The following is a 25459-nucleotide window of genomic DNA, read 5'->3' as shown; positions in this document are numbered from 1 at the left end:
CGTGCTCTTACACTCCAGCCCAAATATATTACTTCATAGTCTTGTAATGTTAAATATAGGGTATAATTTGCATGTAAATGCAATATAATGTCATGCAAATCCTTGATGACAGAAGGAAACCGTTTGTTTGTGAGATGAAAATGCAGGCAGGTGCAGGCTGAGGTCGTGGAGTGTATTTTCTCTGCAGCTCTACAGCATGTGTTGCTGTACCAGACTTCTCTCCTCTCTATCATGTGCTGTGGGTTTCAGAGATGCTGTGTAAGTTTGCTCTACGTTTGCAGGGTTGATGAAACCATTTCCATCTGTTATTTGACACTTTGCAAGTGACGAAGGCCCCCAGGCAACCAGAAGACAGTCAGAAAGTCACTGCATTAACATTTGTGCACATTCAGTGCCGAAACACACTAATACAGCTGTGAAGGCCGTATTCAGATCCTTTAATTAAGTAAAACAATATAACATTATAAAAATACTGCAAGTAAAAGTCCATCGTTCAAAATCCAGCTACAGTGAAAGTACAAAAGTATTATTAGAATAGTATAAATGCAGCTACTTCTGCTGTAAAATGTCTCCTGTGGCTGAACTATTATTATATAACCCATTAGTAAATATTAACACCGTGTAGTTTTATTATTGTAGCTGGTTGAGGTGGAGCTAATTTTAACTCTTTTATATGCAGTTAGGTGATTTTGTTCAGTGGTTCTCAACCTCGGGTGCAGGCCCCTCCAAAGGATCACAGGATAAATCTGAGGGGCTGTGAGATGATTAAAGGGGAAAACAAACATAACAATTCTTTCTTAAGTTTTGTCTAATTGTTGTTAAGTCAGAGGGGAAAATACTCTTTGGTGGAAATGCTGCTAACAAATCATAGACATCTGAAATATGACAAGGGGCAAGTAGACTCTGCTTTTTTGTTAAAGGGTCTCAAACCAAAACGTTTTTGTGAGCAATGCATTAATCTAAAAAGTTACCAGTAACTATATCTGTTGAAACAAAATATAGCTGAAGAAAGATTTCCGGTGGAAATGTAGGTAAGTAAAAGTATAAAGTAGTATTAAAGTAAAGTACCTCAATAAAGTACTGTAATGATAAAGGTGCATGGATGCAAAGGATGGCAAAGTATCAGAGACGAGGAGACTCTCAGTGCATGCAGCACATACATCCACATCACACTGGGCTTGAACCCATTTCACTCATCCTCTAATCCAAACATGGCCTCTTTGTGGAGCACACACCATCTTTGGTCAGAGAGTCCTCGAGGTGATCCACTGATGTGAATTTGAGTGTGACAGAGGGTCAGGGCAGAGCCTCCTCCACCGCTCCAGGTGCTGTTTGCTCGCCCCTGTCTGCCCCCGCTGGAGATGGCGAGGAGGAGAGAAATTCCACAGATCCGCAGACGGCCAGGAAAACCTGACTGCAAACTGCTGACATCAGCAGCACCACAGAAAGCATCCTTATCGCGGGCTGCCTGTCTGTGAGGCTGTGCCCAGAGGCCTGACTGTCTGAGACTCGCAGTCAACAAGAGTCAGAGCCAACAGGCGAGACTGCAGTGACACGTGATGGCAGCCACTTTGTTCCTTTGTGCGAACTACAAACCTGTCGGTAGTGATCCGTCCAGCCTTTATGCTTCTGATGTTCACCCTAAACGTGATTATTTTTTCAAAGATGGATACACGGAGAGATGCTTTCTTTCTTTTCTCACATAGTAGTCCTTTCATTGCTTGTTCCAGTGCATTTACATACACTAGTATAGTCAGTACTATCCTGGTTATTACTGGGGTTTTGGATGAATCCTGGTTATGTTTTGCACATGTAAACAGCTTAACCTGGTTTCAGAAACCTGAATAAGACCATATCCTATTTAAAATTAGCTACAACTCAAACAGCTTCAACAGTAAAATCAGGCTTTTATATCAATACATGAGTAATAATGATAATATAACATATAGGCTGATATATAATATAAAATAGAATAACAGTCACAGAAGAAAGTTTTCTGTATCGAGTACTTTTCCTTTTTATACTTTAAGTACGTTTTCATACTTTGGTTTTAGTGCTTTTTCTTAAGTAAAGAATCCGAGTACTTCCTCCGTCACTGTCTGTGGGTTTGAACAGAGTTTGTTCCCATAGTTATGAGTTCATTGTGACAGACCTGCTGAAGAGTCTGTGGGACTGAAGAGATTAATGCAGCTCTGACAATGATCAACACTATGCCAGTGTGCATATAAATCAGCATCCTTCAGAAGTCATTTAACACTTTTTAGATGATAATGAACTGACATATCCGCTCTATTCACACAGCATTTATCATCCGTGACTAATCACCCAAAGATTTGGCGTCATGGTGGTAATGGTGAGTTGACGAGAGCAAACTGGAAGGTTATTTTTCCTCCGACGGAGCTGATTCTGCTCTGTCACAGCTGTTCCAAACTATTAAACGTGTTAAATTAACTCTGATGTTTATAAATCTACACATATAAAACCACTGACATACTGAAGTGTTGATTCGTCAGGCTCCCAACTGCGCGTGTACAGTCTGAAGTATGAGCTTGAACCATTAGTGAAATAATGTGACGCCAGCTCTGCGCTAATGTTCTGTTTCTCTGTCTGGATACGTGGTCTGTGTTTACCTTTTAGAGGATTGTTTGTTTATAGCAAAGAGGAGAAGTTGTTTGTGTGAGCACAGTGGAAATGACTGAATATTTCTCTCTGCTCCTGGTATTACACAGCCAAGTGTCTGACATCCTGAAGAGGGAAACAATGTTTACCTGGGCAGGACAAGGTATCCCTGAGTCTGACCATTTACACATCATTACAGATTTAACAGCTCTCCCTGTTTGAAATAGAAGAATGTATGCCTAATGATCCTGTACTTTTCCTCCTGGAGCTGCTGTGTCAATACTAAAACACTCCTCGGGCTGTCTGAGGGAACGCATGCTGTTATTAATCCTGTTATTGTATTATTTTTGGGCTGGGAAGTGGGACTGGGCAGGGAGGCGGCCCGGATGAGGCTGCGAACAGGGAAGAGGGGGAGGTGATGGAAGGGAGGGTGAGGAGAAGGGTGAAGAGGCCGGACAGGTTATTCAACTGTAACCAAACAGTTATTTTTGCTCTGAATTTGTTTCTGAATGCTCATATTGTTTTACAGGTTTTGCACATGAGTGTCAGACAATGTTAAGGTTTCTCCTCTCGTACCAAACATGTGTTCATCTGTGCACTTCGTGACTCCTGAGACGTACCTGTACAAACACACGTACATGCAGACGCGCAGGAGCAGACAGGCGACTGTTTTTGTCTCCTGTGCTATAAAATGTTGTTCTGCTGTGAAATGGAGAGGAATGTGAATGTGCAGTATTTGCTGTTAGGTCTGGGCACGCATATTTCATGGTTATTAGCAGGCTTTAGCCGGTCTGGTTTTTATTGAAATTGTATAACCCATACTCACACTTACCTTCGATATTAGGACTATACTAGTACTGCTATGCACAGACATGAACACAGGATGCATAAGTATTCAGAGGTATTCATTCTTTAGAGTTCTAACAAAGGGTTATTTTATAGATCAGAGGGTACAAAGCATAGCATTTTGAAATTTGAGTGTACAAATACTCTGTTAGAAGTAAAATTCATGCATTCAAAAAGTCCCTCAAGTAAAAGCACAAAAGTAATAATGTTAATGTATGAATAATGTTGGACTGATGCATGAACGTGTACATCACTTTAATGTTAACTCTGATTTTTTTTTCTTTTTTGTTATTAATCATCAGAAACAGGCAGCAGATAGAAACAGACAGCTGATGTGCAGGAACAATATGCTGTGCCCAGTAAAAGGCCTCCATTTATCTGTTTCTGTCAGAACCACATGCAGTTAGGAATGATTGATTGAGACAGGATGAGATGAGACCTTATAAAGAGACTAGAAATGTCAGTGACATCTCATAAATTTGGGGAAACGAGACATGCACACCGCCCTCTCCCCTCTACACCTGCATATGACACCCTGGACTGCAGCCGGTCAGTAAGGAGAGGACATTCAGTGTATAACCAAAGGAAGGTGGGTTTTGTATGTGGTGGTCCATAATCTCCTCACAGCCTGCAGAGAGGAAGACGTCAACAGAAGCAGAACAACTATAGAACCAAAATATCTGCAGTTAATCCTCTTAATTATGTCACAAAGCAACAGTTTTAATGGGAAGTGTCATTGACAAGCCCATAGTTTATGTGTGGGGTCTTTAAAGATGGAGAGTTTTTAACTTTCACACAGTCATTGGTAGCAGATTACTCAGCTGTCATGGACTGATTGATGTCAGCTCAGTGTGGATCAAACGAGTAGATATGTGTAGGGATGTTGTTTTATTAACATGCATACTCTGCATTAAAAATACATGAAAACATTTGGTTGAACGAGAGCGACACCGTGCGGTCAGAAATGGTAGCGTCAAAGTGACCTCACATACTTTTAGTATTCAGTATTCAAAGAAGTCGATCTCCGAGGTTTATCATTCAAGAGTGTATTTTGTATTGCTACGCAGTCGTGATATTTCTCTTTCTTATGCTTGTGTTTTTGGATGTTTTCGCAGGTTTTGTTTGGTCTTCCTCGTTTGATACGTGACGTAGTTGTGACGACATTCGCAGTCGACGGGATACCTGGTAACCTGCGGCGGCGCCACTCACAGCGACACACAGCCTTACAAGAAGAAGGAAGAGATGGCGACCAAAAATAACTTTTGTGCCGTTCATTTGGTGTCTCTGCTTGCGTTTGTGTTGATTGCGGCATTTGTCCCGGTTGATGCTTCAGATTCGACGAAGACGGTGGAATTCAACGTCAAACCGGGAGGAGTGGTGCACACTTTCACTGAGTCGATTGTAAGTGATTGTGTTCGCTAAATATTTTCTTGATTGTACATAATTAACTAACAGTTTTAAACACCACCGGAAACAAAGCTGCAGTCATGTTGAATTGAAACGGTTTCTGAATCCTGCAATTTGCATGTAACCTTTCTGTTAATTCACCGTGTAGGTTATTGTATTTCGCTCCATTGTTATTGATTCATCAGCAGCAAACAGAGTAATTACATAATTAAGCCTGTTACCTACTACGACTTTTAGTACGTGTGCGTTTCTTTCATTAATGTGTGTCACATTCGATATATTGCATAGTTATAATACATTAAGTGGAAGAACTACATTCCGCTGGTCTGCTTTAGTCGCAGACTGATGACGACACAGCCAGTGAGAGGCTGACACGTCGCTTCACGGTGCCACAACGGCTCCATTCATTGGCCGGCAGTGTCAGTGACTATACGCTGCATTTTTGTGTGGTGTGAAAGTTAAGTTTTAATATGTCTCTACATTAAGACCGAAACCTATTACTTGTTTTTTAGCGTCAGTTATTTATTTATTAATCCATTATTTGTCCATGTGATCCATGACTAAACTGTTTATATGTGTCGTCAATAACGACGTTTTTAAGTCTTTAGGCCAAATTGAACAGAACAGGCCTTTGAATTTATAATGATATAAAACATAGAGAAGCAAGATTATCTTTTTTCTTTGTGAAGCTGCAAAAAAAACCCAAAACTGTTTGCTTGATAAATGACTAAAACTGTCAATTTATTTCAGTCAAAGTCACGTTCCAGCAGCAGTTAGACTAAAGGAAATTGTTATTTGATAGCTTTTACAAGTAAGTGATGGATCAATAATGTGCAGATTTCACTAACAAGCACTTTGTTATGCTATCTTATTTCAGAGGGAGTATGAATGCTCATTCACTTATGCTTCACAAGGGGGAACCAATGAGGTGAGTCTCCCTCTCCCTCTCTCTCTCTCTCTCACGCTCTCTCTGTCTCTCTCTCTCTCTCTCTCTCTCTCTCTCTCTCTCTCTGCAGCATTATATTATTGATTTTTTTTAATTAAAGCCGGTTTTATGAATAAATATTCCTCTCTTCTTTTTGTGCCAGCAATGGCTGATGAGTGTGGGTCTGAGCGACGATGACAGACTGTTTTCCTGCTCTGTGTGGAGGTGAGACACACACACACACACACACACACACACACACACACACACACACACAGGATACAGAGCTGTGTCTTCCTCAGCTCAGTGACCCTGATGTTCAGTGTGTCTTCATTGAGAATCTGTCCCGTCTGTGTCTCTTTCCACTGAGTCACGCTTTGATGTTAGTTATTCGTGACAGTCCCAGCAGAGAGGAGAAGAGACACAACACAACATCGTTTCTAACCTCAGAAGATTAAATGTATTCATGTCCGACGTTAGCTTAATAAGCGAGTGAATGTATGCAAATGACTTAATGTTGGTAACGCACTTTTTTCTTGGTTTCTGCCAGGCCCCAGGGGAAATCCTACCTGTTTTTCACTCAGTTCAAAGCTGAACTGAAGGGAGCCAAAATTGAATATGCCAATGCATATGTAAGTATAAAAGAAACACAATTGTTAGATGCAAGTGCTGCTTGTCTGGTTCACATGAATTAGTTTTTATGTTGTCAGCTGATCCTGGTTCTCAACAGGCAATTTTTATGGTAATTTTTGACGGATGTCTTTTCAAATTCTGCTGAGACTAATGCAATAAGATCAGTAAATTAAAGGTAACTGTGCACAACATGGCTGGATAGTATGTCACTCAGCTGCATCGTGAAATTGTGTGACATTGTCAGTTTGAGAAGGAGCTCTGCTGTTGTGTGAGTCTCATTCAGTCATATCATGAAACAAGTTTTATTCAAGTTAAACACAAGAGTGGAAGAAACAGATCGCTTACATTTGTCTTTGCCTCTTTTTCTAACTACTGGAAGTCAAAGGGATGCTGACTCAGACTTTTAGCCCCAATTTCAATGCGTATCCTCCCACAAACGACATAGTTTATCTTGTAAAATGATCTGCACATCCCTGGTCCTCAGCGCTGTAATTTGTTGGAAGCCGAATTGCACCGCATCCTGCGGAATGTATTTACTGTATAATATACTGCAGGTGCAACACACGGCAAACCTCTACAGTTTCAGCTGCTCAGCTTTTCCCCCACTGAGTGATTAGTTGGAGCGGAGCTTATGTTGGACAGCAAAAAGCTCGCAGGACTTAACCGCCTAACAAAGACAAACTGTAGAAAAGAGTTTCTTCTCTGCGTGACGTTGCAGTTTCATGCACCTTGTCAGCGTTGAGATCAAAGCCTCTCATTCCTGAGAATTCACAGTGTCTGCACAAATGTCAGACAATCAAGGCAAAGCGCAGTCGATTAACATTTTTGCGTAGCCTGCAGATAATAGAGTTTGCACCTATGCACCAGCAATACAGCAATGCATTTATCAGGATCAGGGAGGAAATGAAGGCAAGAGTTTTCTCTCTTGCAGTTTTTTTTTTTTTTTTTGCTTTCCGTTTCTCAACCACATAGAATCAGCTGTCGCCGTCCACACTCTGATCTTCTCTTCGCACTCTGAGAAAAATGGTTGTTGTTGACCATATTGGGCCTCTTTCTTGGAAAGGCAGATGTTTCTGACGGAACATTTCTGCGTAAAGAGTTAGACTTAATCTAAATTTCATGACTGATGAACGGGATTAGGTGTCAGTGAAGACCTTTGTCTCATCAAGCTGACAGAGAAGTGGAGACATTTCAGAACAGCTGCTTGATTAATCTGTTGATTATTTCTTCAATGAATTGATTAGTTTACTTTAGAAAATGTCCAGAAATGGTGAAAATGTCCAACACAGTCCAAAACCCAAAGACGTTCAGTTCATGATGAGAAAAGCAGCAAATCCTCAAATGTATGAAGCTCGAACTAGAGAGGGGTTTAATCATTTTCTGTTGACTAATTGATTAATTGTTTCAGCTCTAGATTGAAGCACAATTGTCAGAAAAAGGGGCTCAAGTTGGCCCCTCTAATGCTTTGAACTCATTAAGTAATGCCACGCTCGACTCATTTTACCCCACTGAGGAAAATCAACCACAGGCCCAGTTTCCATATGTGAGTATTATCAAAGTCACAGCCAATGAGGTGGCTGCTTCAGGATTTTTAAAAAAAAGTTTGTGTTTTCCCAATTTATTTTAATGAGATTTTCTCCAGACCTTCGTTAGCTCGACGACACAAAGGTCTGGTTACGCAAGATTAAATGTCACCTCATCATCTGAGAGCCAGAGCGGTGCCGAACGTACCCGCTATACAGTCCAGAGTCGGATTTAATGAAGCGCGCTCTGTATACTTATGTATCCATGGAAACCCATCATGCCCCCCCCAACATATCCCGGCACAGTTGTTTTATCTGCTGTCCTCTAATAATGGTTGGAGTAAATCCCAGCTAGCACCATCTCTGACAAACTAACACAGGCAGAGGCGTAGTAGCAAAACCTTTATTTCTCCTGAAAGTCAAACTCAGAACCGTCGTGTCTTTGCACATAATGTCTCGTGGAAGGTTAATGCGTGGACTCTTTCTGAGCTCAGTCACTTAGCGGAGGTCTGCCGTGTCTGATGTGGTCGTCGGTGAAGTGAAGCACACCTTGACACGCCTCCTTCCCCCAGCAAGGACAGTCCTGACACTCTGTCATTAGTGAGAGCACATGTTTCCTCCTCCTGCTCTGGCTCCGTGCCCTGCAAGCAGAAGACAAACGCACAGGAAATAACTTCGCTAAATGACGGGACGAAAATAACCTCACGCACGCAAACAAGCACACCTGCCACCCCCGCGCAGCATCTCCTTGACCTTGTCGTCACATCCTCCTACTTTCCCGGCCAATCTGTTGCAAAAAAACTGCCATCTCCTGCGCCGCCTCTCATCCTGTTTTGTTTATTTTTCCTTCTTCTCTCCCCTTCCTCCCTTTCCTCCTCCCCCTCCTCTTCATCGCCGCTGCTGTTATGTGTCCCCAGTCGCAGACTGCGGCGGCGGGACAGAAAGACGTGCCTTTGAAGCCGGAGGAATTTACTGTAGGAGACTCAACAGGTGAGAAATTGATTGTATTTCCGAGTGTTCAATCAAGTCCCTCAGCTTGTCACGTCAGTCTTTCCCTCCCACTGCCCTCCATCACGTCGCGAGCTCCCTGCTGGTTTCCCTCTAAAGCATATGCTCCAGCTGTGAGTGGGTTGCCTTTTGTCCCTCCAGCATTATTTGTTGTTATTCAGTTTCTGCACAAATCCCCACTGTGGCTTCAGTTCCGGACTGTGATTAGCAGGATTTCACAAGTCACACAGGAATTTACCGTAATTGCCATTTTCAGCAGATTAGACGCTACAGCACAGAGACTTATAGACTCATAAATGCAGCAACTATCACAGACTTAAGGGTAATCCCATCTCAGTGAGACCACTGGAAAACACTTTAAGTCACTATTTCTAGGGATAGACTCCTTAATTGCTGTACAGTAGGTAAACTGCTTCTTTAGAGGCGCAATATATCAATGAACTGGCTTGTAACTCACCAGCTGTTGGCATTTAGCAGGCTGCACGTTCTCATAAGGAGAAGCTGCACAGACACAATCAGGCGGGTTCACACGTGCCAGCCTACACCACCCATAGGAAAGAAACGTAACCCCCAGAGGTCGCCACCTACAGGCCCAATAAGTGTCAAAGTGATAGTTTTCACAATTTCAGAGTTCGTGCCATCTGCAGGCAACGAGTGCCACAACTGCAGACTGTTACAGCTGCTGATAGCTGTGGGTGTGTCTGTTTGAGAAGAACTGTTTTCTGGCAGCTCCCCTTGGCCTACAGACGGTTGTGTGATATCAGACAAATACAAATGGCTTTACTAGGCCATGGTTTAAACATTTGTAAATTTGCTCTCTGGACCTCTTTATTGCACTGCTGAGAGCTACTGAGTGGAGTTTTTAGCTCTCTTTATCTGTCGCAGGCTTTTTACATTTTACTACACCACCAGCTGGGTCTAATAAAATCATGAATAAAAATGAAACATCACCGCCTCACCCTCATCTCCATGTAAAATGCATAGATGCAATTCATTTGTGGCTGTAAAATGCAAAATATCTGCAAGATTTGGCCACGTATTTACTGTTTATGTTTCCATTCATTCCTTCATTCATGAGCTTAGTATTTTCAGACCCATGAACATCAGACAAGTGAGCTGAAGTGTTATCAACTGTGTGAATGGTTAATTCATCCAGAGCCAACTATTGAATTATACAAAGAAACAACAGATTCACATGAATTCAGTCAGTTCATTGTTCAAACATTCAGCAGTAAAAACTAAACCTAAAGAACATGAGTGGCTCTGACTCTCCGCACCCTCTCAGGTTTGGACCCACCACGCTTTTCCTCCAAAGTAATCTAGAGGATAGTTGATACGCTGAGCAGGACGAACACTAACATCCTCCTTATTCAGCAGAAAATATGCTCTAGTGAACAAAACTATTACATTTTTCACCTTTTAATATGTCGAACAATAAAACCACAACCTCCACATACGCTAAAAGCAGCAGCAGCAGCACAAAGAGGAAATGAAATTGCAGTTGTAATACTCATTGCTTGCAGGTGGCTCTTGTGTGAAATTGCAGCAGCTCTTACTTTCCGTGCCTGCAGATGGAGCACATCTACATCTGCAGGCCTGATCTCCTGCTGCTGCTTTCCTTGCCAACAGGCAGTGCAGGTCGGACTGGACCTGCTGGCTCTGCAGCTCTGCAGGCAGACGGTAGCGGCTGCTTTCAGGTGCTTTGCATCAATGTGCGTCCTTGGTTTTGTTTTAATGTTGTTCCGTGTCTCCTCTCTGACCTCCAGTGACCCACACAGATGGAAAGTTCAGCGCTCAGCTCTCCAAACTCACCGCCATTGGACGGACGCAACACGACGAGCTGTAATTGGTCAGAAGCCTGACTTGGCTTCGGTCATGTTTTGACCAATCAGAGCGCCTTGCTGAGCTCTGGGTCAGGACCTCTGCGTTTCAGCTCAGTAGTCAATGAAGGATGGATTTTGGAGAGTTATTCCTGACCAAAAATTGAAGTGGGATGATAGTGATATGGCCTTTGCAGCAGTTTGTGTGTAGATACATTAACAACCTGATATGTTTTGGTTTTTTTTTACAATGGATTTATCTGCGACTTGGGCCCTAAAATACAGGAAGGAATCAGATGAGTATTCATATTTTTTACTACACAATGTCTTAGTTAATATTCGGCCGTAAGATAAAGAGCTTCCATAGTTGTTTCTTCGTTTCTGAAGCTGTGAGATTTACAGAGAGCAAATCTGCTTTGATCCACTGGGAATGTATGTGAATGTAGAGGTTTGGTGTCGGGGGGTCTTGCAGAGTATAGATAACATACTTAGAGTACGGAGGGATTTATCCATCCTGTGTAATCCTGAGAGGAAAGTGAGTAATCCCCAGTAGCGTCATCGCACACGCAGAAACAATTACATTTTCCTCAATCTCGTCCTGTTCTGGATAACTGTAAGCGCACATTTTATCCCCTAAATCACCAATTAGTACCACTCATGATAACTTTGGTTATTTTTGAAATTTGGCCAGGAGGGATACTTGTTATAGAGCAAGTAGCAGCTTCATTACGTGATCCAAGGCGATAGATATATAATATACAGTGAGGATCTGAGTGTTTTTGCATTTAGTCTTAAGTCTTAAACCGTGTTGTTGTGAATTTCCTTCATTATAAAACCCCTAAGTTGAGAAAATATGAGGTAATAGGTACAAAACATTGTCATTTTATTTGAAAATAGCTTAATCTTGATCATTTTAATTGGACACCTGCAGCAGATGATGCAGCATAAGATATGGCCATTTTCTTATTTGTGACGCGCTCGTTTCTAATTTCAGGATTTTTCAGTCACTTTGTTTGAGGTATAACCCAGAAATACCAAAATATAAAGCCCGCATAGATATTTGGATGATAGCGTATGTGGCGAAGAGACTCCATCACGTATTCCTGAGCCCTTCTTGAACCTTTTGCTTTCATCCTTCGGTGCTACATGTGGATCAGCGAGGATGTTGTGCAGGTTTCAGAAGTACATCGTCATGATTACAGGTCCCCCTCCTCTCGCTGCAGCCTTATACAGCGAGAGTCGGATCGCCTTAATCTTCCTTACATTGATCCAACTCTTAGATCCACACAGGAGTTCCAGAAGATGAGTTCTGGGGATTGATTTCAGATTTGAGGATTTTTGCTGATTTGATTCTGAGGTTGGAATACTGGCTGAGGTTCGTACCTTGTTTGATGCGGGTTTGGACTCTCTCGTCCGTCTAGAGGTGGTCGAGGAAATGGTCAGTTTGTGTGTCACCGTCGAGGGTCCCTCTGGGGTCACAACAGGAAATAACCATGTCCGGAAGCTGTCCCGAAATAGAGAAAAACACACAAGATGTTACTTATCTGGGACATGTTTTCTTTTCCTTTTTCATGATGAAATGTGATGGATGTTTCAATAAAGACATGTTGTCACTGTTCTGGAGCCAGCTTAGTGTCTTTGTCTTGTTATGTCAGTCATGATCTGATTGAACCTCCCACAGTCTCATTAAAGGGTAAACATGAAAAGAGGAGAAATGTGAGTGCCAGCATAAAGGCGTTAGATATTCTGAGCCGTTTCACAGCCGGGCCACAGTGAACATGGCGGAGAGCGTGCTAACCCATCACATCTGCACCAGCGCTGATGTATTCCTAAATTAAACATGCAGGAGAAAACAGTTTTCAGTACACCAGTGAGACTTCGTGTGAAACTTTATATTGAAATAAGCATTCTGGAAAATTTGCTTCCAAATGTATTCTGCAAGCGTACTCAATTAACATATATTGTCCTCGGATAAATGTTTTCCATGAGATAAAGAGCTGCCATTGTTTCTACTTAATTTCTGGAGGGAAAAGGCTTTGCAGGAAGGATCTACTAAATCCAGAGGCACATATGGGAATGTATAGAGCGTTGATCTTTGTGGGCTTATGGAGATACAGAGTCAGGAGGGATTTATTCGTCTTAAGTTAAGCCAAGAGAAAATCAGCAATCGTGATTGTCCTCAAATTGGCATCAATTTTAATTCTATGATAGAAGAACTATATGTTTTTACCCGTGCTTTAATGTAAACTCTAATCATGACTGACTGTACAACACCTGGATTTCATGTAGAGAAAGTGTACTGAGTAGTAGCTGGCAGAGCTAAGTTTCAGCAAGATCACGACAAGCTGTGCCAAGGAACTCCCACAGAGTCTCCTACTTATAATTAAAGCATCTTGTAGCAAAGATGTGCCTGTTTCAGATGCTTATTTCCAGTTTTGTGGCCTCATGGAGAAAAAAAGTTGACAATTTGTTCTCCAGATGGTTGTTCCATTGAGTAATATGTCTCTGTAGCACAATACGTCTTTGTTTACTGCCAGTTTCCTCCGTCTCTGAGACTCAGAGCTGCCTCTATGCTGTCATACAAATCCTAAACACATATCACTACTGTTGCCATCTGGTACGAGGAGAGATGTTTACTTTCAACTCCCCCCCCACAGTCAACCATCAGGAAAATGTATACACTTAATGCTGCCAAGCACTGGCTTAGATTATGATGACGTGTTAAACAACCTTGATCAGAGATGTTTTAAGCCACATTAGCAAAGTGAGTACAGGGACTGTTGCTCCAGACTGAAATATCTAGTATTCAATAGATTGCCATGAAATTCTATACAAACATTTATAGTCCCAGAGGATGAATCTTATTGACTTAAGCGCCACCAGCAGACCAACCATTGGCTCTGAGTGAAATGTCTCAGTGGGTATTGAATGAAGACATTTAAGATTTAATAACGTGATTCTGTGAATTTCACGTTGCATACTTTGCTTTTTGACCAAATCCTGCTCATTAGTAACTGTTAGCGTGCTGGCACTATCATGCTAACACTCTAATATTGCAGAACATGGTAAACATTACCCTTGCTTAACATCCACAGACGAGCATTGTCATTGTGAGCATGTTAGCATGCTGATGTTAGCTTTTTGCTCAATGCTCCGCTGTACATAGTACAGCCTAACAAGTATTTTCAGTGTATTAAAAGCCTGATATAGCTCATTCTTCGGTGCCACAGAGCCCCATTGTTGTCCAAAACTATTACTGATGAAGAGATGTATTTGTGGGCCATTTCCTCTTCAGTAGGAACAAATGGGTGCTGAGTGCCAGAGGCAGGGTAGAGAAGTGAGAATGAGATGGACTAACACATGGCTGGTTTTGGCCTTTTCATTTGATTTGTTGACGGTAAGAGAAAATATTGAATAACACCAGCTTTACTCTTTGAAAGAGAGGACATTGAAATAAACTAAAATAACTTTTCAGAGAGGACAGCATCTGACGACCCAAATGAATGAGCCATCGATTTACTGTGCTGTATTTATGGAATCAATCCGGCTGTTTTTCTCCAGTATCAGTTTTTCTTTATTCCCTTTCACACACACCTGCCCCCTGTTTCTCTCTCTTTGCATCTCCTGACATTTGGAGGGGAACAGATGGAGATTGCGGCCGGGTCGGTCAAGCCAGAGGCAGCAAAGGAGATGGGATTTTTGTAACACCAGGGGCCTGGTGAAGGGTACAACGAATGGCCAGCTGCCCCCTGTCTCCCCTGACGCGTACCCAGGCGCTGGGCTGGTGACCCAGTCAGCTCAGAGCCACTCATCCTATTCTCCTCTTATCTGGCCTTGCTAAGTTCTCCATATTACGAGACCTTTTCTGTCTTCAGATCTATCACAGAGCTCCAGCCTCTCCTCCCCCGCGTGAGCTTTTCGCACCGCTGAGCCAAAGTAGCCTGAGCTGCACTGAGTTCTCGTTATACCATCATGACTCCTGACAGCAATTATCTAACCCAGACAATGCTGATACATGTGAGTGGATGTGTCTGGCTGCATAGGTTGAAGTGCACTAAAGTAATCCGTTCTCGCTTTGTCTTGACATCTTGCGATAATTTCAATTTCCTTCATATTTCTATCTAATTAGGTCTTCTCCTTTGCCCTTTAACTGTGCAATCTGAGAGCTGGGGTGCAAAGTGAGCATCTGTATAGAGGCTCTTGTTACCAGAGCAGTAACCCAGGCAGATGTTACGATGCCCTGTGTATGTTCAGCTTATGGACTCAAGAGATTTGTATAGGAGGAGAGGGGGAAGAGGACGTCTGCAGAGCCAAGCTGTTCTACCTAACATACTCACCCCAAGTTGCGCCTGCATCTTGTCACCTTGGAAACTTGGTCTCAGCTCAATTTGGCGAGCGTTAAATCACTCTCCACTTTTGCGGACTCGTGGCTGGTGCTGTGAATATGGCTCTGTTCGAACAGCCTCCCCCACCTGCTGCATTGTCTCACACTGTGGTCGAGAGCAGCCTTCTTTTCTCAGGGTACGGAGGCGCTTTGCGGGGCTCCCTCGCTTTCTTTGTGTGCTCAGTGGGTCTGTGGTGGGGGTACGGAGGAGGCTTACGACCCCTGCGGCCTTGTGCTGTTGGTGGTTTAGCTGTGGCTGTATGGGCAGTGCACACCTGTGAAGGTCCGTGAGTGGGCCCTGCTGCAGATGATGGCGGCTCTCTGTCATTGTTCAACACAGTTTGAGTTTCTGAGTCGGTGGGTGGGCAGCTGGCAGATGGAGGCTGGGTCAATGATGGAGAGAGCTCACCCGCAGATGGGTGGTCACTTTGTGGGGTCTGATAAGACCTGATTTTGTCCTCTATTATGACAGAAGGGCTAAGGGTGGGGGGTGGTTGAGGCTTTGAAGACAGAGGGGAGGGAGGGAAGACAGGGCTGATCCTGATGGAGGAGGAAGGCCCAGGGGAGTGAGGCTGAGAACCAGGGCTGTTGGGGTGATGGAGGTTCACTGTTAGCGGGGAGAGACCGGGAGTGGGAGGCCGAACAGGGAGGCTTCTTTGGGGAGACAAAGCGAGGTCATGGGGGGTGGGGTTCTGAAGTTGAGGAGGATTGGATGAAGGGAGATTACCACCTTGTCTGGGAGGAGACCCCAGACTGGAGGTGAACCGAAGATTTCGACTCCTCTCTGATGACAGCCCAGAGGTTACCGGGCACAGCAGCGCATTTGGTGGTGACTGGCTCCTGCTATGATGATCTCTCCTGAGGGTGCCAGATGACTCTGTGGTTCCTGGCTGGTCTTCAGGCTCCAAGGGCCTCTGATGGATGCTGCCTACCGTCACCTCGCTGGAGCTGGAACCTGAACTGGAGCTGCTGTCATTGAGAGGCTTGGTGCCATCGCCTCCTGCAGTCCTCTGCTCCTCCTCCTCCTCCTCCTCATTCAGATCAATGGATGAGGTTAGATAGTCAATCTGCTGCACCACCTAGAAAACACACACAGTGATGTATAAATACATAAAGTATGGTGATGACTATAAGAACAGGTTATTGAAAAAAGAGGAGGTCCACTGATTTACACACAAAGATCAGTTTAATTAGTATGAGGAGTACTGAGGAGTCTGTCTTCTGCAGCTCTGAATGAAGCTATTTGAAAAAATAACCCTGATGGTGTAATAGTGATGTCATCAGGGTTATCCCAGCTTGGGGTCCGAGAGATTGTTAACAGAAAGTTATGAACTGGAGGAGTGGAGTTTGAAAGATGTGGATTTTTATCAGGCAGGGAAGGTCAAACGAAAGACTACTGAGTTGCATGATGGGAAATGCAGGATGTTTTTGGAGCTCAACCCACGTTAGGGACTAAAAGTCTGAATATGTCAACATCTGCTGCTTTGATTTTGAAGCCTTATGAAACCTGAAACTTCCAATTAGCTTCATTCATTTTCTGGTTATTTGTCGGTAGAGTTTAAAAATACTGAAGAACATCAGTAATTCTCAGAGGTCAAGGGGACATCTGTCATCTTTTTTCCATTTGACAGGAAATGAGCGGCAAGAGAGGGGGCACCCCAGTCAGTGATGTTATTTTTCTTTACATTTGCATGTCTGCATCTATAATTTGGTGCACTTCAGATTTCAGATGTGGACTCTCACCAGATGTATTGCTCTAATCTGTAAGTATGTCACACGAGCCACTACTTGGTCCAAAAAGTGTTTATCTCAGCCTAGAAAGGATGAGATTACTATTCTGGGAAACGTGTGAGACAAATTTAGATGGGTTTCCCTTCTAAGCACACTATACAATCTATCATACAGACATATGTGTCCACGTGCATATATATTAAATGAGAGCAGAGCATGTAATGCACGAGTGTGTGCACAACACATATGTAGCCATAAATGCTTAGCACAAAGAAACACTCAGGTTGGCGGACACACACACGTACACACACACACACACACACACACACACACACGTGCAATGACGGAGGCTGGAGAGATTGGAGAAAATTGCACTGGGGAAAATGTTTGACCTATCTCTCCACCTGCTCTGTGTGCAGATAAATCCTCAGCCTCTGCTGGAACAGATGAATTATTGTTTTGTTCTCTGTGTTCAACAACATCCTTACCGATGTCAAAAGATGACCTGGTTTGTCTTTTTTTTTTATACCGTAGCTTTTTGGCGAGGCATTTCGTTTTACTTTGAGGTACAGCGTGTACATGTACATCAAATGACTCTGGGCAGGTGCTGCTTGTTAATGTCAGAAATCAGAGGAGATAAAAGAGAAGGGGACCCTGGTTTTCATCCGCTGCTCCCGAGAGTGTTTATTAAAAGCAATGTTTTTTGACCCCTCGGGTGTTCACATATAGCGCTGATGAGTGCTGAGAGATGTTTGTTGTAGAGCTCAGTCATTTAAGTTTCATTTAACTCTTTCAGTTTGACTCAGCTGTGTGAAGTTCTGAGTCATAGTGCAGCTTTTAGTCTGTCAAAATGTTCGAAGCAGAGGCTCGCTGTCATATTCATGTGCCAGCTTGCTTTTGTTTTGCTTTTCTTTCTTCTGCTCTATGAGAGAGAGGTCTTTAGCATTGCTTTAATATTTGTGTAGTCTCTGTCTAAAATGCTTTAAAGACTCACTCCAATTCCTTTTTATAACAGTGATTGATTATTAAATAAGACTGACGGATGCTTCTCATGCAACAGAATGATAAAACAGGGCTTTTAAATAAATATGCGACCAAAGTCTTCTCTGGTGCTTTATCTTCCTTTGATCTGTCGTCTCTGTTGTGAAAATTTGGGATTTTCTATCCCAGTGTCTGCTTGCTCGCCCTCCTCCTTCCCCTCTTTTTGTGTAGCCTATATGCTCTTTCATCAGTGTTATATTAATACTGTTACACAAAAACCTCGCAGCCAGGATGATGGGGTTACTAGCTCGGCTTTAGCTGCGACCCCGCAGATGCAGATCAAAATGCTAAGAGGCGAGATTTACGTGTCACTTTTACTGGATGAGGAATACGAGGCAGAGATACTCAGACATAAATGGATTATAAAAAGCGTCGGACGCTATCCAGCTGTGCCTGGAGCAGCATCTGTCCATAAGGAGGGAGAGTGGAGGAAGAGATGAGAGGGGATGTTAGAGCAGGAATGACAGAGAGAAAGATGCAGAGAGGAAGGCGACTGCTTAGCCTAATGTCACACAGTATCAGCTCAGCAACCTCTGAATGCATTGTGCAAATGGGGCATAACTATTGTCTCATTCACCTCTATGAAAATTTACGCATGAATTGAGCAGGGTTGCTGCATATGTTTGGAGACAGATGACAGGGGAGAGTTGGAGGAACACTTTGCAGACTGTGGTGGATTCATGCAACCCTGCTACTGACTTTTTAATGCATGTTAAATTCTGCTGAGGACGTGCATTTGTGCAGCCAGCATTGTTATCTGTAAGAGTACGAGCCCTGAAGGTTTTTTAGCACAAGCGTGAACATTTCCTGCATGAGGAAAAACAAATGTGAGAGGTTGCAGTAACTTCTCTGCTCCTGTGCTGAACCAATTTGTTTCTGATTTTCTTGACAGTCCAGGACAGACTTGGTTGAATATATACTAAACACCCTTCGTCTTGCTGAGTCTTTATTGTTTGTGCAGTATTGACAAAAATCCGACACGTTACCTCTTTCATTTCCTGGTGAACGTCCCTCAGCGCTCTAAGAACTTGCTCTAGGTTGTCCACCACTCGTTTAATCTGGTTTCGAACGACCTTCCTGCTGCAGCCTGCTTCCTTCCTCTGTGGCTCCCCTTCACTGGTTGGCCTGTATTGGACCCATGTCTGGTTCTGGCCCAGGATCCCGATTCTTTCAAGGCTGGGTCTAGATTTTCTGGGGCCTCGTAGAGTTGTGGTGCAGCCCAGGCCACTCTGGGGAACCTCGGTGGAGAAAATGACTCCATTGAGAGGCCCGTTGAAACCCTCCACGGGTGGTTCCCTCATCGCTGTCAGGTCTCTCTGGCTCTGGGAGTTCCTGCTCTGTTGTTTGATGTAGCTGAAGCTGGAGGTGAAGCGATGCTGCCTCTCTGTTAGTCCCCGAGCATCTGAGCTCAGCCAGCTGGATGAATGGAAGTCTCTCTGGCGGTAGGTGCTGGCGTAGTCCCACACCTTCCCCCTCCTGTCCTCCATGCCCACCACAACAGGCACCTTACAGTTTGGCTCCTCAGGAACAGGAGCAGGAGGGGGTCCTACTAGTGGCCCATATTTCCTGACTGTGGTGCTTGTCTGTGGCCAATGGGGGCTCAGGTGACTGCTGTGATTCCCAGCAAAGGTTTGATTGTCCTGGGCAGATGTGGAGCTGCTGCTCAGAACCTGCGTCCCGTCCCCTGGACTGGTCTGCGTGTTTGGGTCTGGGCTCAGTTCTGGGGACTGGTTCCACCTGGCAGGGCTGTCCCCCCTCTGCTTCCCCAGACTGCCTGGCAGGATGTGGTGTCCCCTCAGCACCACTGGCAGCATTCTCGCCATCCCCACGCCATTACACCGAAGCTCCCCCTTCTTCGCCCGGTCCTTTCCCTGGATGGAGAAGAACCCGATCCCTTTGGCTCTCTCCAGCGGGGTAAGGTTGTTGGGGGCCTCGGAGCTGGATTTGTACAGTCCATTGAGCCCCAGGTCACTGCTGTGGTGGGGCTTCAGGCTATTGCGCAGCCAGGGGATGAAGTGGGGGGCGTGAGGCTTGAAGCCTTTCTGCTCCCCAGGCGCTGGAGCCCTGCTGTCAGAGAACATGGTGATGGATGTCCGGCAGCCTCACAGAAGGAAGGAGAAGCAGAAGAGGAACAGGAGGACTCCTGAGACACAGAGAGCTTCCTCCTCTTTTTCCATGAATCTCTGCCTACCTTTTCCATTAACATAGACTCTATCCGCTATCTCCAGTCTCTTTCCCCCTTCCCTCTCCCTCTCCGACTCTGTCTCCAAAACTTTTATCTGCTTTTTCCCCTCCTCATCGCAGATCTCACCCACCCACTCCCCTCTTCCTGCAAAAGCCCGTTTCAGATTTTATCGCCCTGCCTTCTCCCCCTCTTCTTATCCCGCTGTTTCTGCTTCTCCTCCCACTATCCTCTCCGTTGTAGTGCTCTTGAGCCCCTCACCCCCTCACTGGGCCGGCCTTGGAGATGCCGAGGGCCTCTCTCTCTCTCCGTCTTCTCTCTCTGCCTGCCTGCGTCTCACTGGCTCAGTAGCAGTGGAGGCTTCCTGTCTCTACATCTCTCTCTCTCTCTCTCTCTCTCTCTCTCCCTGTCTCTCTACCCCCTCCACACTGCGCTGCGCTGCCTCCTATCCTCGCTCTTTCTTCCTCCCACTCCCTCTCACTGCTCTAACTCCCTTTCTCAATTTCCCTCTTCTCTCCCCATCTCTGTCTCTTCTCCCTGTTAGTCTGCTCTCATCTGAGAACCCCTTATCATCATCTATCTTTGCAACTCTCTCTTTTCCTCTCTTTTCCTTCCTTTCCTATCACTCTCTTTCTCCCTCCATCCCCACCTCCTATTTGCCAGGGAGAGCAGCTGAACTAGTGTTATTAATCTGCCGTTAGCCAATGTATATCCACGTGATTCCCCCTGCCTCTGTTCTCATCTGATTACTCCTTCCCCGGCTCAGCCTTTCACAATTAAATGCTGCTTAGGATACCAGAGGGGGTTTAAAGGAGTAGGGGAGGATGGCAGCAGGAAGGGATGGAGGAGGAATAGTAGGGGGCCACATAATTACGACCTACGAGATCAGAGATCAGCAGCAGTTTGACAGAAACTATAAGCTGCCTGGCTACAAACAACAGCCTGCATGTGTCACGGCTCTCCCCAGATTATTGTAACTGTCAGCAAATAGTGTCCTGTTACATCCCAGTTGTTTTCTTGTTTTATTTTCTGCTGCATATCCAACTTCCATTTGTTCCAATTATGCAGAGACAGCTGCTATTTTCGGGTTTCTCATTCAAATTCCAATTCTTGGCTGTCTGGATTAGATTTCTTGTGTCTGACAAGCCCAAAGATGCCTCCTAGGTGCCTTTTCACTCAACTGCGGCTGCATGGATGGGTCCCTCCCTCTCTGGCAAGCATCTGAAATGAAAAGACGGCAGCACAGCCACACAAAAGACCTGACAGTTTGCTGTCACTCAGCAGTGAGACACTCAAAGCATCTGTCATTCTGTTAGTCAGCATAGCAATCTATTCCTCTGGTAGTGCCCTGTTAAAATATGACTTCATTCACTGACATGTTGTACTACACAGGTACGTGGGGGGAGAGAAACACACACTGGCTTGGTGTAATCTGCAGGCTAAGAAGATTCCTGCCTACATGTCGACAGACTGCTGTCAGCCAGTAATGACCACTAGTCTGGATAAAAAAAAAACTATAAAGAGTGGAAAGTAATAGAGCAGCCACTATTAATCCTTTAGGGGATTGTTCCTCACGACATGCTGGTGCACATAGATGAGGTCCATTTCTATGAGGTTGCTTTCGCATTTTAAGATTTAACTCTGAGTTTAAAGTGTATCTGTGTGTGTGTGTGCATGATAGTGTTGAAAAGGTTTTAATTAATGAGACTTCCAAAGTCAATGTCACTTTGAAATAATGGTAACTCATCAAATGTTTGGCAAATTTCAGTCTGGTTTCCGCTCCCTACACTGCACTGAGACCGCTTTGGTCAAGGTCACCAATGACCTGCTGTTTACATCTGATACTGGCCTGTACTCCATTTTAATTCTCCTTAACCTCAGCTCAGCCTTTGATACAGCAGACTATAATGTCATAATCAGCTGTCTGAAGAACTACATTGGCATCAGTGATGTGGCTCTGGATTGGCTGATCGTATCTCCCATCTGTCAAACTGGTCCTACTCTTTAATGTTTGGAGACGCCTCTTCCTTTTGTGGCCCTCTATTTTGTGGTATCCCCCAAGGATCTATTTTGGGCCCCCTCTTATTTACTATACACTTACTACCCCTGGGGAAAATCATGCATCAACATGACATTGACCTCCATTGCTATGCAGATGACACCCAGTTGTATGTTCAAAAATCTTGACCTGTTGTTTGAAGAGGACAGTCTCATTCAAAAAATAATGATTTTACCACTTGTGCAAAATGAGAAAACAATTTGAATGTATAAAAAAAGTACACACACACACACACACACACACACACACACACACACACACACACACACACACACACACACACACAATTTAATAGATTTGTCTTGCTTACTGAGTGTCAGTTCAGTGATTTTGAATTGTTTAGATAAGCTGAAGGATTAAGTGCTGCTTTATGGGTTCTTAAAATGACTACATCCATTAAACCCATTTAAAATCCCACTGGAGTACTTATATTGTAGCATTGTCACAAAGCTAAAAACTAGAAGTCACACTAAAAGGAAACTTAAACATGACACATTTCAATAGCATCCCAAGTGCCTGTTAATCTGTGATTGATCACATTGAAAAAAAAAAACAAACCCTCCCCCGATGTGTTTCTATTTGTGTGGGTGTGCGTGTGTGTGCTCATGTATTACTCATGTAGAGACATAAATCTGTTTATATAGTAACACTGTGGAGACTCGCCATAATTGTGGGGACAAAACATGCACCCATAATGTAACTCATTGAATTTTAGGATGAATCCTTTAAGGTTAGGATAAGGGTAAGTCTCCGGGAAATCAATATAATATAATGGAATGGTCAATATAATGGAAATATGGCTGTGAATGTGAGTGTATATTAAAGAATTCATTTCTCTTCTCAGTCTTTCCCTCCAATCAGCCACCTGCTTTGTGTGGTCCATAAATAATATGGCAGCGAAACACACAATCATTGCAGATTTAAAGCCAATGTGGAATAATAAGTAGCTGTCACAGTTGGTGTGCACTTGCTGTCTGGCTGGGCAGCCTCTTGAGTCCAGTTGTCTTCACTCCCTCCATTATACTAATGTGCTGAATGTGTGTCTGAGTGATTGAAGGACAAAAATAGGCAGAAACTAGTGTCTAGCAAAGGAAAATTCTCCTTTTCAGTTCGCTGCGGCTTTTCTGACATAGCCCTACTTGAAAAGGAGGCCCTTTTGTCACCATCATGTAGCTTTCCTATCCCAGGAACAGTTGGGAGTAGGGGGAAGACAGAGCATATGGCCTCCTTGTAACCTTGTCCACTCTCTCCCGTAGTGCTCCCTCGCTTGTTTTGAGTCCTGTAACAGGCCGACTGCCCATCGAGAAGCAGCAGAGCGTGTGTGCTGCGCCGCTTCAGCTGCACGCGTGTGTGTGTCTGCTGAACTATGCCACTGCAGATACAGTTTCCTGGTTGAATTTCTTCGAGCTGAGACAGACAGAGAGAGAGAGAGGGAGCATGCTGTTGAACACCTTACATAACTTGGTGGAAAAGATAGATGTTAAAGCAGAGCTTTGAAAGGAGCAGACCTCATGTCTGTCAAAATTTCCTGTGCAAAATGGCTTTTAGTCACAGTGTGAATGCATCTGGGCACTTGGGAACTTTCTATAGCCACCTGGACAGCAGAAATGTGTAGTTTGGAGAGGATTATATGTGTTCACACGCCGCTGTATTTGGCTCTGTGTCTACTCAAAGTGAAAATGAAGTTCCTGAGAACACAATGTTCTTTTTTGTGGTTTTAAATATGTAAGTGAGCAGATGCTGTCCTCCCTGAAGTGTCCAGTGTTGCGCTGGTGATAATCCTTAGGGCTTCTGAGTGCGTGTGTGTTGTGTGTGTGTCTACAGCAGTGTCTCTCACGTCCTCTCATGTATATTTTTGTGTTGTTTGCTTTTGGATTCCCCTCCGCCGTGCTTTTCATCCTTGAACAACACGTCAGTCAGGTGCTCTCTGAGGACTAGAGCGAGAGAGGAAGAGAGCGAGACGTGGGGACACCAAGAAAGAGTAAAAGAGAGACAGAGAAAAGGGGAGGAAGACGGGGGGGAAAAAAGAGTTTTGAAAGACTTCTAACTTCCAAGCTGACTGTCATAGCTGTGCTTGCCAGAGGGGAGAGCACCTTTAAGCATACTGGATGAGTAACGATGTGGAGGGACTACAAAAGCAAAGTAATACATAATAAGCAGCGCTCACTCTGCTCTGCTCTGCCAGCTAACCTACATGAGATTGGTGTTGAGAAAAATTTTGGAAGTGCTTGAAAGGTCAGCAAAGGCCTCGTGTGAATGGGGGCTTCTCCTTCAACGCTCCGTGCACACTGTAATAAGATTTAGAAAGTATAGACGTAACTGTTAGATTGGGATGTCGGCCTGAGCACATAGATTTCCATAGAAATAAGGAAGTAAGACAATGTGACAAAATGCTTTATATACTGTACATACATAACTCAGTTGTATTCACACAGTGATTCACTTGTTACCTGCTGCAGAGGATATGAACCTCTGTTTAGGCTGTGGCATAAAAAGCAACAAATACATATTTCTCTGCTGGTTTTGTTTCGTACAATAAAACTGTCATCACTGAATGAGCTGCATCATTTTCTCCTTTAGTGCCACTCATCTTTTGACTGCAATCCCAGTCCTTTTTCGCTCATTAGGCCTAAAAGGCATTTTCGCTGGCATTGATGATAAAAGAAAATCTAGAAATATGACTGTGTTATGTTGTACGAGTGCAGAGAATTGCCTTCTGTTTGAACACAATGCCCTGTGGTTTGTTTTGTTGCACCACCCAGAACTCAAACATTTGGGTGTTTGCGCCCGTATTGACAGTCGGCCAGCCTTCGCAGCGTTACGCCAAAACCAACTGCCTGTATCCTTGCAGGGATGGACCGTGATAATCTGGCTCAGTTTGTCCTTCCTAACAGGGTTGTACGTGTGCACAGCCAAGCAAGGGAATCACTCCTTTGTCACATTTGATCCCAGAGAAAACTATGACGCTACAATAGCTCAGCTCAACTTTGTTCAGTTCAGGTTAGACGTCTGTACCACAAATCATAACTGTGTGATCTGTGAACATGAGTGGAAAGAGGAATGGGTCCTCTGCATGCTTCGTTTTTTTCCAGCTCCCTCCTTCTTAGGATGCAGGACAGCTCCTTTGTAGTCACTTCATTATGTAGAAATGATAATTATGCCCCAGTGGAAGCTAGCTTCACCAAAATGTATTAAGAGCCCTCAGTCACATCCACTGATAATCATGTCGTGACTGTCATTTTGAAATTTTAATTTTCAGAAAGTGTTTGAGCGAGACACAC

The 25459-nt window shown here is 44.0% G+C and overlaps 2 protein-coding genes across 2 annotated transcripts; one reads left to right on the top strand and one right to left on the bottom strand.

Moving 5' to 3' along the window:
- Positions 1–4640: 4640 nt before the first annotated feature.
- On the top strand, positions 4641–12404 carry mydgf (myeloid-derived growth factor). The gene is made up of 6 exons (XM_076726457.1): positions 4641–4866; positions 5750–5800; positions 5961–6022; positions 6348–6429; positions 8871–8943; positions 10728–12404. The coding sequence occupies exons 1-6, from the start codon at positions 4708–4710 to the stop codon at positions 10805–10807; spliced, it is 507 nt and encodes a 168-aa protein (XP_076582572.1). The 5' UTR covers positions 4641–4707; the 3' UTR covers positions 10808–12404.
- LOC143318294 (uncharacterized) lies at positions 8343–20145 on the bottom strand. The gene is made up of 4 exons (XM_076726456.1): positions 18924–20145; positions 15119–16244; positions 12165–12285; positions 8343–8594 (listed from the first exon to the last, which is right to left on the bottom strand). The coding sequence occupies exons 1-2, from the start codon at positions 20016–20018 to the stop codon at positions 15267–15269; spliced, it is 2073 nt and encodes a 690-aa protein (XP_076582571.1). The 5' UTR covers positions 20019–20145; the 3' UTR covers positions 8343–8594; positions 12165–12285; positions 15119–15266.
- Positions 20146–25459: the final 5314 nt, after the last annotated feature.

This window comes from Chaetodon auriga, chromosome 3, assembly GCF_051107435.1.
Source record: "Chaetodon auriga isolate fChaAug3 chromosome 3, fChaAug3.hap1, whole genome shotgun sequence".
NCBI lineage: Eukaryota > Metazoa > Chordata > Actinopteri > Chaetodontiformes > Chaetodontidae > Chaetodon > Chaetodon auriga.
This window is presented reverse-complemented; position numbering and strand designations above follow the sequence as displayed.